The sequence below is a fragment of the Malus sylvestris genome, chromosome 7 (genome assembly GCF_916048215.2).
Source record: "Malus sylvestris chromosome 7, drMalSylv7.2, whole genome shotgun sequence".
In the NCBI taxonomy this organism is placed as follows: Eukaryota; Viridiplantae; Streptophyta; class Magnoliopsida; order Rosales; family Rosaceae; genus Malus; species Malus sylvestris.
Window position 1 is genome coordinate 20,457,625 of NC_062266.1, and position 13,221 is coordinate 20,470,845.

At 38.4% G+C, this 13,221-nt stretch overlaps 2 protein-coding genes across 2 annotated transcripts; both read left to right on the top strand.

Annotated features, from left to right (window-relative positions):
- The first annotated feature begins 7,171 nt into the window (after positions 1-7,171).
- On the top strand, positions 7,172-10,733 carry LOC126628734 (uncharacterized). The gene is made up of 3 exons (XM_050298524.1): positions 7,172-7,529; positions 9,486-9,844; positions 9,942-10,733. The coding sequence occupies exons 2-3, from the start codon at positions 9,488-9,490 to the stop codon at positions 10,476-10,478; spliced, it is 894 nt and encodes a 297-aa protein (XP_050154481.1). The 5' UTR covers positions 7,172-7,529; positions 9,486-9,487; the 3' UTR covers positions 10,479-10,733.
- Positions 8,376-9,287, top strand: LOC126630161 (protein ALP1-like). Its single transcript, XM_050300289.1, has 3 exons — positions 8,376-8,415; positions 8,510-8,735; positions 8,830-9,287. Exons 2-3 carry the CDS (start codon positions 8,633-8,635, stop codon positions 9,285-9,287), a joined length of 561 nt encoding a protein of 186 aa, XP_050156246.1. The 5' UTR covers positions 8,376-8,415; positions 8,510-8,632.
- Positions 10,734-13,221: the final 2,488 nt, after the last annotated feature.

Genomic DNA, 13,221 nt, shown 5'->3' on the forward strand with positions numbered 1-13,221 from the left:
TTGTTGCTGTTGTGTTGTAAGCAACTTTATATAATCAGTTTTAAAAGAGGTATTTTTTTTTTTTGAAGAGTTTTAGAAGATGTATTTGAATGCATGATGATTTGGTGTTCAAATAATTTAGTATTTGGCACCGTAAACCAGGAAGAACCGAATCGGAACTGGTGTAGACCGAACCGTAAGGTTATAGTAATAAATTTAAGCAGAACCGCACTGAACCGAACCGTTTATTTTTTCCGATTTAAGGGTGGAACTGCACTGAACTGCACCGTGCCCATCCCTAAAAGCAAAGTCAATTGTTCGAAAAGGACGTGATCGATGTACAAAATACTGCAAATTAAGAAGCAAAATCTGCTTTTCAACGTAAACTAGGCCCTAACTTTCTTTGTCAATATCATTCAATAACACTGATGTGTGGAAAATGCAAATAAAAATCGAACAAATCCACCAATAAACAAGTAAAACAGGTCACAATATTGACTTGACTTACTTGTATTGCTAGAAATTAAATTAGATGAGAGAGAATTTTGCACTTCATTTTTTCGTAAGCAAGCCTTGGTTTAGACAAAGACAACTCGAGTCGCCAGTTATTCACTTGACTTACTAATTGAATAATCCGTAATTATAGTGGTAACTACATGATGTTAACCAAAAAAAAAAACATCCAAATCAGAAAAATCGTATTTTCTTCTTCATCTTTTTGTTTGTGGACAGAATAGGAAACCATTGGATTGGAGAAATTAATGGACAAAAAGTCTTTGGTAATGACTTAATGTTCCTTGTAGAAATTTAGTTACACAACCCAACTGGGGGTATTGACTTGACTTGCTAATTCAATCAATGAAACGGGACGCTAAGATGCCTGTGCCAAAAAAAAGCATGCAACGCGGGCCGTGTGGAAAACTTAAAACATCATACGCGTTGGAAGACCGATTCCACAACAGCGCGGGAAGACCGATTCCACCATAAGCTCTCAATGTTAATGTATTCAATCTTGGTTGAAATATTTGTCTTATTTTCTCTTTAACTTGATTAATTATTTCTTGTAAGTTTCTCAAGGAATTTATTGAAAATGATAGAATGATACACTATTAAAAGTGGATAAAAAGGACCTATCCACTCAAAGATAACATCGATCTTTGCAAAACAAAAAAGGCCACAAGATTAAGAAGCAAAATATCAACCCCAACTAGGCCCTAGCTTTCTCTTCAATATCATTCCATTATTTGCGCTGACCTATTTGAAAAGAAAAAAAAAATAGATTAAACATATCAACCCAAAATCTAAAGGAACTTTAACGAAAAACTTCCGGTACTGTTCACTTTAACGAAAGACCATAATTTTACACTATAAAATCAATTATGGTACTATTCAATTTACCCTTTTTTTTTGTCCTTATCTTTAAAACTCAAAATTTTCAAGCCATTTTTATTAGTTTTCCTAAAAACTAATAAAAGGGGCCACAATTTAGACAGGAGATGGCTTCCGCACTTTCAATTTTTTCAGTGCACACTTTGTTGTATTGGTGTCATGCAGGGTGATAAAATGGTTGTGCGGAAATCTCAATTCATAAATTCAACAAAGACAACTCGAGTTTCTAGTTATTCACTTAACTTCCTAATTGAATAATTCGTAAAGATAGCTGTAACTACATAGCAATGATGTTAACAAACATCCAAATCAAAAATCATATTTTTTTCTTCTTCTTTTTCTTTGTGGACCGAATAGGAAGCCATTGGATTGTGGAAATTAATGGACCAAGAGTCTTTTGAAATGACTTAATTCAATTACACAACCCAAATGACCGGGTATTAACTTGACTTGCTAATTTAATTAATGAAAAAGGATGCTAAGATGTCTGTGTCCAGGCCTCGTTTGGCACGCCGTATAAGACCACCGGATAGTACTAATAATACGAAGCAGATGTTTGGTAAACATCGTATTAAATAAGCACCAGATTACTTAATCCGGCCCCACTTGTTTTATCCCCTTCATACCCGCTTGTTTATCCCGTCCCAAACCTCTGTATTATTAGTCGGGTGCATCTCTCTCGCTCACACTGGCTCACTCCGTCCCTCTATCACGCACTCTCCTTCGACTCTGTCCCATCGCCTGCTATCTCTCGTCTACTTCCAAGTGTTGGAAATTTGAGTAGTTTGAGTAGAAATTTCTTTGTCCCACATTGGCCATTCTCAAAAGATTTTATCACTTTATAAGGCTTTGTCCTTTATAGAAAGTGATTGGAGTAATAAGCCTGGAGACTAAAATTGGGCTCACCCTTGGGGTTGGGCTTTAGGGTGTACTAATTAATTATAATTAATATATATTTAATTGTCAAAAGATGGGCCTTGGGCCTTGGGTCTCTTGGGCTCTAATAATTAAATTAATTAATTATTTTTGAAATTAATTAAATATTTTTAATTTCGAATTTAAATTAATTAATTATTTATTTTTTCCAACAGACTCATCTTTTCAGATGAAGTCTGAAGTGTGAAAACGCAGAAACAAAAACACCATTTTCAGCAGATGTCTCCCAACAGATGCATCCCTTCCTCATACCTGTTGCGAACATGTATAATCACATTATATATATATAATCACATTATATATACATCCATCTGCATGACATTTAGTACACAGAAAAATCATAAATCTTCTCTTGCAATCATAAACATCCTTTCTGAGAGAACCACATTAATATTCGCCAGAAGTCAATTTTCCGGTGCCGGAATTTCTGACTTAGATCGTTGAATCCTGGTGAAGCAGACGTCCGTAGAACTACAAGCACTGAGTATGGACGAAATTTCTGTTTCAAGGACATTGCGATACGCAAGCCTCGATCTTCAAGTTATTTGTTTTATATTTTTGTTTCTTGATACTCTGTTAATTTTTATATTTGCATTTATTGTTTATTAGCATATCTATATTTAAATCACAGATTGTTGACTTACATCCAACACCAAGTTCGTCTTCGTCGCCATCTTTTTTTTTCTGTCTCTCTTCCTTCCTCCTTCTTTGCACACACACCCCCCACCTCTCTGTTCGCCTTTGATTTCTGACAACAAAACTTTCCATGGGTTGAAGGAGGAAGATGATGATTCAAATTCTTTCGATCTGGACTTCGATGACGCGAAGGACGATGAGGAAGGGAGCTAGGCTCCGACGAGGAGGGGGATAGCAACTCGGATCTGGGCTCCGATAAGGAAGGGAGCTGGCTCCAACGAGGAGGGGGACAAGAATTCAAATATAGGCTCCGAGTTATTGACCCTGGCCGCTACTCCTCTGCAATCGGTCGTCGATGGTGGGATTGATGCGCGAGGAAGATGGTGAAGAAGAAAGATGTGACTGAGAAGAGTCCTGGGTTTTTTATTCTTCTGTTTTTCTCTTTTTTTTTCTTTCTGTTTTTTCTTCCTTTTTTTTTGTTTTGTTTAATTTTAACAACAATTATTGTGAATTTAAAAAAAAAAATTATTATGGTCCGACGTATTATCCGATGCATAAATTAATCCGGTACAATACCAAACGCCCGACTAATTTAGTCAGTACTATCCGACGACTATTTATCCTATCCGACCGAAATAGTCAGTACAGTCCGAGCTGTCAAACGAGGCCTTATGCGACGCCTGCTGTGTGGAAAACTTAAAACACTTGATGTCATGATAATGATCTAGGACGCGATTTTAGCATCAGGGGTGTAAGTGAGTCATTCCCCCGAATAGGAAGCCATTGTGTTGGGGAATTCATTAATGGACCAATTTGGTACGCAGTGACCGTAGCTTCACTACCGGACAACTTTTCTGGCATTGAAATCTTGTGCAAATTTCAAGGAACTAAACAGTAAACTCTGAGACGAAGTGATTGAGTGTGAAGGTTGAATAATAGCTCCAAGGCCTCCAAGACCCCAATACTTTGAATCCAACTGGAAAGGAGGAATCCAATCAGAATACATGTTCAAATATCTTAATCTGGAGAGTCGGGGGAAATGGGTTTCGATCAGTCAATATTGTTACCACTTCTAGACGTGTGGAAGAAACAGGTAAAAGCAAACACAATATGTATTGTGTGTGACTTAATTGACTTCAAACAATACAAGTGGCCTGGGATTATAACTACACAACAACAATGTTAGAGAACATTAGAAAATGTGCCCGCACTTTGCTGCAGGTTTTGAATGTATTAGTCGCAACAAGTATGAATAATTTCCACACAAAGCAATTAAAAAGACATAGTACCTAAGAACCAATAAAGTCAAACTTTATTTGCTATATATGGATATGCACACTATAAGAAACATTCATTTGTAGATCGTATTGTGTCACTATCATAATTTCAAGTAATCAACCTACTACACATAAAAGGAAAAATAAAAAAATAGAAGACATAGTACTTGAACATCTGTCAGGAGTAGTAAGTTTCTGAAAAAAACCCATCAATAAAATTGGCCGCAATAGCAAGGGATCAAGCACATAAGCCCGAGGCTGATGAAACACAGAAATCTCTCACCTGCCATCCAAAGGGGAGACAAATTCGTATCATCTTTCTTGTCTGTGACAGGCAGAAATCTTTTTTTATTTTCTGCAGCAACTGAACCATATCAAAAGTGTTCTTTTAGGGCGTGTTTGTTTGACCTTCTTAGGGGGGACTGGACTAGACTACACTAATTGGTATTGTAGTCTGATTTTGGTAGGGGCAAGGATTAGGTTTAATGGGATTAGATCCGACTCGCACGGATTAAACCCTTCGCTAGCAGTTCTTAGCGAACCACCCCAAAAACGTCCGGATTCGTAAGACCTCCTCCCTCACGTCGTCCTCCTCATCCTCATCTCTGCGTCCTGCTCGCCGTCAGCTGCATCCTGGTCGCCCTCATCTGCATCCTGCTCCTCATCTGTTCCTCTCGTCGTCCGCTCCCTTGTCTTCACGTAACAGATCTGCTCGCCCTCATCTGCCTCCAGTTGTCTGGTAAGCTTCGATTGTTCGAAATTTTTCGTCGATTTGGGTCGATTTGGGCAGATTTTTTTCGTCGATTTGGGCGTATTTGTTTTGGGTTTGAGCTTTATTTGATTCTGCAGTTGAACAAATTTTAGGGTTTTGATATTTAGGTGAAATTGAGATTAGAAATTGGGGTTTTCATAAAGCTTGGACTTTGGGGTTTGAAATTGACATTAGAAATTTGGAATTTGGGGTTTGAAATTTGGAATTTGGGGTTTTCATAAAGCAGTGTGTGTGTGTGTTATTACAAAACATAGCTTGCTGTTGCTCTGGCCTTCGATTAATGGTTGATTCTGTGGGATAAGTTTGTATATCTTTTGATTCTGGTTTTCTAGGGTCTGTAGCTTTTAGATTTTAATTTCTTAACCAGTCAATTGTTGATTTCGATTGTGCAGTGTGAGTTATTACAAAACATTGTTGAGTTATTTGATTTAGGTGTGTGTGCAGTGTGTGTGTGAATGAGTGTGTATGCAGTGTGTGTGTGAATGAGTGTGTATGCAGTGTGTGTGTATGCAGTGTGTGTGTGCAGTGTGTGTGTGCAGTGTGTGTGTGTGTGTGTGTGTGTGTGAGGGTAAGAGTGTGTTGCACTCTGTCCCCGTGTGTGTGTGTGTGTGACAGTGTGTGTGTGTGAGTGTGAGTGTAAGTGTGAGTGTGAGTGAGTGTGAGTGTGAGTGAGTGTGAGTGTAAGTGTGAGTGTGAGTGAGTGTGAGTGTGAGTGAGTGTGAGTGAGTGCAAGGTGTATGCAGTGTGTGTGTTTGTTGCACTCTGTCCCCGTGTGTGTGTGTGTGTGACAGTGTGTGTGTGTGTGACAGTGTGTATGTGTGAGTGTGAGTGTAAGTGTGAGTGTGAGTGAGTGTGAGTGTGAGTGAGTGTGAGTGTAAGTGTGAGTGTGAGTGAGTGTGAGTGTGAGTGTGTGTGCAGTGTGTGTGTGTATGCAGTGTGTGTGTGTTAGTGTGTTGCATTCTGTCCCCGTGTGTGTGTGTGTGTGACTGTGTTTGTGGGTGAGTGTGAGTGTAAGTGTGAGTGTGAGTGTGAGTGTGTGTGCAGTGTGTGTGTGTGTATGCAGTGTGTGTGTGAATCAAGCTGTATGCAGTGTGTGTGTGAATGAGTGTGTATGCAATGTGTGTGTGTGTGTGTGTGTGCAGTATGTGTGTGCAGTGTGTGTGTGTGTGTGAGTGTGTATGCAGTGTGTGTGTGTGTGTGAATGAGTGTGTATGCAATGTGTGTGTGAATGACTGTGTATGCAGTGTGTGTGTGTATGCAGTGTGTGTGTGCAGTGTGTGTGTGTGAGGGTAAGAGTGTGTTGCACTCTGTCCCCGTGTGTGTGTGGGTGTGAGTGTGAGTGTGTGTGTGCAGTGTGTGTGTGAGTGTGTAAACAGTGTGTGTGTGCAGTGTGTGTGTGAATGAGTGTGTGTGTGCAGTGTGTGTGTGTGTGTGTGTGTGTGAGGGTAAGAGTGTGTTGCACTCTGTCCCCGTGTGTGTGTGTGTGACTGTGTTTGTGTGTGAGTGTGAGTGAGTGTGAGTGAGTGTGAATGTGAGTGTGAGTGTGTGTGCGGTGTGTGTGTGTGCAGTGTGAGTGTGAGTGTGTGTGCAGTGTGTGTGTGTGCAGTGTGTGTGTGCAGTGTGTGTGTGCAGTGTGTGTGTGTGTGTGTGTGTGTGTGAGGGTAAGAGTGTGTTGCACTCTGTCCCCGTGTGTGTGTGTGTGTGACTGTGTTTGTGTGTGAGTGTGAGTGAGTGTGAGTGTGAGTGTGTGTGAGTGTGAGTGTGTGTGCAGTGTGTGTGTGTGCAGTGTGTGTGTGAGTGTGTAAGCAGTGTGTGTGTGCAGTGTGTGTGTGAATGAGTGTGTATGCAGTGTGTGTGTGCAGTGTGCAGTGTGTGTGTGTGTGAGTGTGAGTGTGAGTGTGTGTGAGTGTGAGTGTGTGCAGTGTGTGTGTGAGTGTGTAAGCAGTGTGTGTGTGCAGTGTGTGTGTGAATGAGTGTGTATGTAGTGTGTGTGTGCAGTGTGTGTGTGTGTGTGTGTGAGGGTAAGAGTGTGTTGCACTCTGTCCCCGTGTGTGTGTGTGTGTGACTGTGTTTGTGTGTGAGTGTGAGTGAGTGTGAGTGTGAGTGTGTGTGCAGTGTGTGTGTGTGCAGTGTGTGTGTGTGAATGAGTGTGTATGCAGTGTGTGTGTGTGTAGTGTGTGTGTACTGTGTGTGCAAGGTGTATGCAGTGTGTGTGTTTGTGTACTGTGTATGCAGTGTGTATGTATGCAGGGTGTATGCAGTGTGTGTATGTATGTATGCACTGTGTGTGTACTTGCAGGGTGTGTGTGTAGTGTATGTAGTGTGTGTGTGTAGTGTATGTAGTGTGTGTGTAGTGTATGCAGTGTATGTAGTGTGTGTATGTATGTACTGTGTTTGCAGTGTGTATGTATGTACTGTGTATACAATGTGAATGTTTTGTATTGTGTGGGGTTGATGCTGAATTGCAATTTGTTGTGGTTGTTGGTTGCAGAGAAGATGAGCATAAACGGAAGGCTAAGGCTAAGGCTACTGCATTACAGGTGTCCTTTAATTTCCCTTTTCACATGCAATGCCTAGCAATGATAGCAATCCTCATACTAGTGTTCTTAGACACATGTTTATAGATGTATAAGAGTAGAACATTTTGAATATGATGCCTCGGGTTAATGAAAATTTTTTTTTTTCAACGCCACCTGTATATTTGTTGCCTCAGGTTAATGAAATTTTTTTTTTTCAACGCCACCTGTATATATGTTGCCTCGGGTTAATGAAACTTTTTTTTTTTCAACGCCACCTGTATATTTGTTGCCTCGGGTTAATGATAACTTTTTTTTTTTCAACGCCATATGTATATTTGTTGCCTCGGGTTAATGATTTAGTTAATTTGTTTTTTGTTTTTTTTTTGTTTGGATAGATATGGATCGAAGGAAGCTTTTATTGATCTTATTGTTAGAGATGTCTTATTTGGAGACAATTTGTATTTGTACGATTCTTGTGGTGATGATGCTACGTGGCAAACAGAGACATGTTGAACGACCCACATTGACTAACCGTTCACTTATTAGACGAGAGATTAGTTTGTGTTATCTGAATGGTATAATAGGGAATACTGATACTGAATGTGTTAACGAATTGAGAATGAATAGAAGGACTTTTGGCATATTATGCGACTTACTTCGTCAAGATGGGAGGGTAAAAACTGATGGTTTGGTGTCTGTAGAGGAACAGGTGTGTATGACTTTACAAATATTAGCACATCATACTAAGAATCGTAGTGTTGGCGGTAGATTTTATAGGTCGGGAGAGACTATAAGTAGGTATTTCAATAGCGTATTGCAAGGAATTTTGCGATTACAAGGTATCCTACTAAAAGTCCCCTAGCCTGTGCCTATTGATTCTACAGATGCTAGGTGGCGATGTTTTAAGGTATGATGAGAAATATTTTTCATTTTCCCTAAGCTTTAACTCTTCATTCCCTTTGTATAAATTAACAAAAAGTTTTTTATTTTTTATTTTTAAGAATTGCTTGGGAGCATTGGATGGAACACACATTGATGTGCATGTACCTGAAATTGACAAACCAAGATACCGAACAAGAAAGGGTCGAGTCGCAACTAATGTGTTAGGTGTGTGTTCAGGAGATATGCAGTTCATATATGTGTTTCCGGGGTGGGAGGGTTCCGCATCAGACTCTAGAGTGCTACATGATGCAATTAGTAGGCCTAATGGTTTTAAGGTACCAGCGGGTAAGACTATTACTTAGTCTCAACTTTCTAAGTTAGGTTTGGTTCTGTTTGTCAACTACAAAACACTAATAAGGTCTGTTTTTTTTTTCATTAGGTTGTTATTACCTTGTAGATGGTGGTTATACAAATGGTGAAGGATTCCTTGCACCCTATAGAGGAATACCTTATCATTTATCTGAATGGGAGGGACGAACACCTTCTAATAAGGAAGAATATTTTAACATGAAGCATTCTAAGGCAAGGAATGTAATTGAACACTGTTTTGGCTTGCTAAAAGGAAGGTGGTCGATACTAAGGAGTCCATCTTTCTATCTGATAAGGACACAAGGTCGAATAATTACCGCTTGTTGCCTACTACACAATCTTATTAGGCAAGAAATGTCAGTAGATCCAATGGAGAATTTGCCAATAATAGAAGATGGACAAAATACAGAAGAAGGTGAATATGTTGGTAGTGTTCAATCATCGGACCAGTGGACTGCAATGAGGAATGATATGGCTCAGGAAATGTATAATGAGTGGAGAGCAATTAGGAACCAGCAACCGAACTAGATATATGTTTTAATGATAACATTTTATTTTAGTATTCCTTTTTATCATGCATTTGTTAGATATTAGCACAATGATTGGATGATATGCAAATTAATTGGATATTATGCAAGTTGATTGGATATTATGCAAGTTGATTGGATATTATGCAAATTGATTATTTGTATGGTATTTTCCTTCATTAAAATATTTTTTGTTTAGGTATGGATAACGAAAATATTTTGAATGCTACTCAAGAGCCAAAAGGAAGAAGGCGTAAATGGGAAGCATTTGAGGAAGAAGTATTACTAGGAGTTCTTGAGGATTTTGTTGCTCGGAAGCAACGGTGTGACACCGGTGCTTTCAAACAAGGTACTTTGGTTGAAATAGCAAAAGCTGTCAATGTTTTATGTCCTCATTCAAATATAAAGGCAAATCCACATATTGAGTCCAAGTTGAAGAAATGGAAAAAAACATATAGTATGGTCGTTGACATGATAAACACAAGTGGATTTGCATGGAATGATGTCAAAAAGTGCGTTGAAGTTGACAGTGATGACGCATGGCAAACTTATGTGCAGGTTCATATCCTATTTTATTTATGCATTAGTTATATTCTTGCTCTTATATTTGTTACGCATGCTAAATTTTAGTTTTGCTATGTTGATATAATCTTAGAGAAATAAAGAAGCCGATGGATGGAGAAGCAAGCCTTTTCCACTGTTTGATAGATTTGCATATATATTTGGAAAAGATCGGGCTACGGGTAATGTAGCCGAAACCCCTGCTCAAATGGTGGAGGAACAAAGTCATGATCATGTTGGTGAAAGTGATATTGGAGGTGATAATTTTGTTTCTTCAATGAACCAACAAAGCCAACAAAGCACCCCATCTGAAAATAGCCAAAGAAAGAGGAAAAGAGCTGTGGGAAGTTCAAGTGATGGAACCGAGGCAATTATCAGTGGACTGAAAGATTTTTATGTTGAAAGTGGGAAGAGAATGCAAATGGTAACTGAAGCTTTAGTTCAAGGTACTGCAGATCATACTGACATAGCTAATGAACTTGAAGCAATGGGTCTCTCTCCTATGGATCAAATTGATGCATTGTCTCTTATTTTGGATAAACCAAAAAATGTGGGAGTGTTCAGGGCAATCAAACCGGAACTCAAGAAAGTGTTCGTCCAAAGGCTTCTAAGCGACAACGCAAGGGGATGAGGATTTTTGCTAATGTTAACATGGATGTATTTTATTAACGTTAACATGGATGTATTTTATTAATCATACAATCTTATGTTATGACTTATAACTTAGCTTTGCACTAGTATTTTGGCTTATGTTAACTAGCCATTTTGTAAATTATGGAGATCTATTTTGGCTATTGTTAACTAATGTTAACTAGGATTTTCTAAATTATGGAGATCTTATGTACTTGTATTTGTTGAAGTTGCATGTATTGGCCACTATTATTTTTCTTCTGTTGGGTGATAGAGTTTAAATCAAGCTACATTTGTAAATTAAACCCAATTCTATTAGCAGGTAATAGAAACAAAACAATTGTCAATTTTTTTTAAGATTCATAATATACATGGTAAAAATATGCTCCAATTAACCCATATCATGAGATTTGTAGCATTACTCTATTACACAATGGCAAAAATTTGTAGTCCTAGTCTAAGCAAACACAAATCTGGTGAACAGTACTGTTTTTCTTATCCTGCTTCTTAGTCCGAGACTGCACCAAACGCTTCACTAAGTTAGTCCAGCTTAGTCCAGTCTAAGCCAGTCCAGCTTAGTCCCGGCAGCTAGTCCAGTCCAAGACAGTCCGGCGCAACAAACGCACCCTTAGGATCTCTATCAATATTGATCAAAGGAAAGCAACTCAATTCACGTTACGCACATTGTTGCTACTTAAAACATTGTCTAGGATTCAATGTGACATCCAGAAAACTTAGTACTACAATGCTAAACTTAAAGGGAAAAGTACAGATAGTTGCCAGATTCGGCCATTTAGTGTCCGAACTCCGTATCGGTAAGTCCGTACCGATACTTTGACGGTTCGGTTGTGAATTCGGTGTCTCTAACCAGATTAGACAAAACTTGAACAAAGAACTGAAAAAGGGCATCCGGGTCACCGTAAAATTCGCCGATGTCATCCTTGTAGTTGTTGGGGAGACTTTCTAAAGAACAGAGGTGACTTGCTCACCCCCCACAAGAAGAGCATCATACTGGGCAAGTTCCTATTCGTCCTTGTGTTTGTCGGTGAAGGAGAAAGAGGAGAGGTCGGGGAAAGAGAAGAAAGGGGAGAGAGAGGAGGGAGGGACAGAGAACTGGAATGCGACAGTGGGAATCAAGAAGAAATAACAAAGGGAAAGGAAAGGAAACGTCTACAAATAAATTAATTATTTGTTTAATGAATATTTTATAAACAATATTAAAGAGATAAATGATAATTACGTGAAGAAATAACCAAGGGAAATGATAAGTCTTTGGTATCCGAGTCATAATAAGTAATATTATAAAATATAATTATAAATGTATTATTATCAATATTTTTATATACAAACTAATTTACATTCTTTAACCAATTTAAAACGAATCGAACTGAAAACCGTACCGTCTATGCCTACTCTCTGACGAATGATACTTTATGTTACTACCGAATCTTGTATTCGAACCGAAGTGCGAACTCGAATCATACCCGTATCTAGCAACCATACAGAAGAATCAAAACCGTTATAATTCCTTACATGATACTGAATGTCAGTTAGTTAGAAGAGCCCAAGAAGCAATTGTCCTTGCTGCTAGCAATCGGTGTCTCCGGGATAAACACCAAATTAGATGGAAACCCAAAAGTGAACATTGATGGGGCCATCCAGTTGTCATTCTAGAGGCGGTCTAGCGGCTCACCACTAATTAACATTGCCAACATTCATTTCTTTTTGTATTTCATTTTGTTACGTTTCCGATGTGGGATTTTAACATTCTCCAGCCCAATAGCATCAATCAACACAATACCACAAACCCAACACTGTGCATAAAAGAACAAAAATTGATGACTGATTACAAATTTACATGAGGGCAGTAAAAACTAACAATGCAGGTTGATTTCCACATTGTTGGTATCATAAATATTCTCATTAGACACTTGTGTACCACTTAAAGCACGAATTAATGTCTTTCTTGTATCACCCACTCTCTTGCTAGTCCTAGTTTTTTTGCGCATTGCAGTTACAAATTAACATTGCCAAGCAATAAACTGATAAAGGGAAGGGGGAAAATACAACCAAGCCACCTATAGACCAACCAAGCAAAACCAGATACAAACAAATATACAAATAAGCAAACTTCAAAAGATACAATAGCAAAAAACCAAACACAGACAACCACAATCTAAGACTCTTTTAATGACAGAAAAGAAAACTGACCTTTTGTGTGGAGGCAATGAGAAAATATAGAGAAGCAGACCACCTATTTGAAAAGGTAAAAACAAAAGACTAAAATCAAACAATGATATATCAGTCTCCAAAATAAATGTACAATATCTTTCAAATTGGATGACAAATTTACATGCAATAAGTCACATTATCCTTCCATCAACTAATGTACATCCTATATTAGACCACACAACACATGCACCCTAATCACTTCATTGGTGCTCTGCCTTATTTGCAAATATAGTTTTATCTCCACTGAGTTTCTACATGTTTCAACTAATTCCTGGAATATCATATCTGTAATATCAAACTATAACAGTTGGATTTTACTGGTAAATAAAACAGTTGTATAATGAACAAACAATGAAAGAAGAAAGCCAAATAATGACAATGAAAAGAAGAGAATTCAAACATATTGAGAATATTAGTTTCAGATTTTGAGGACATATTTATTCCATTACCTTCTACCCTCCATCTCCCTTTGAGCAACAGACAATAGTCATTAAATTTCATCTTATGGCGTG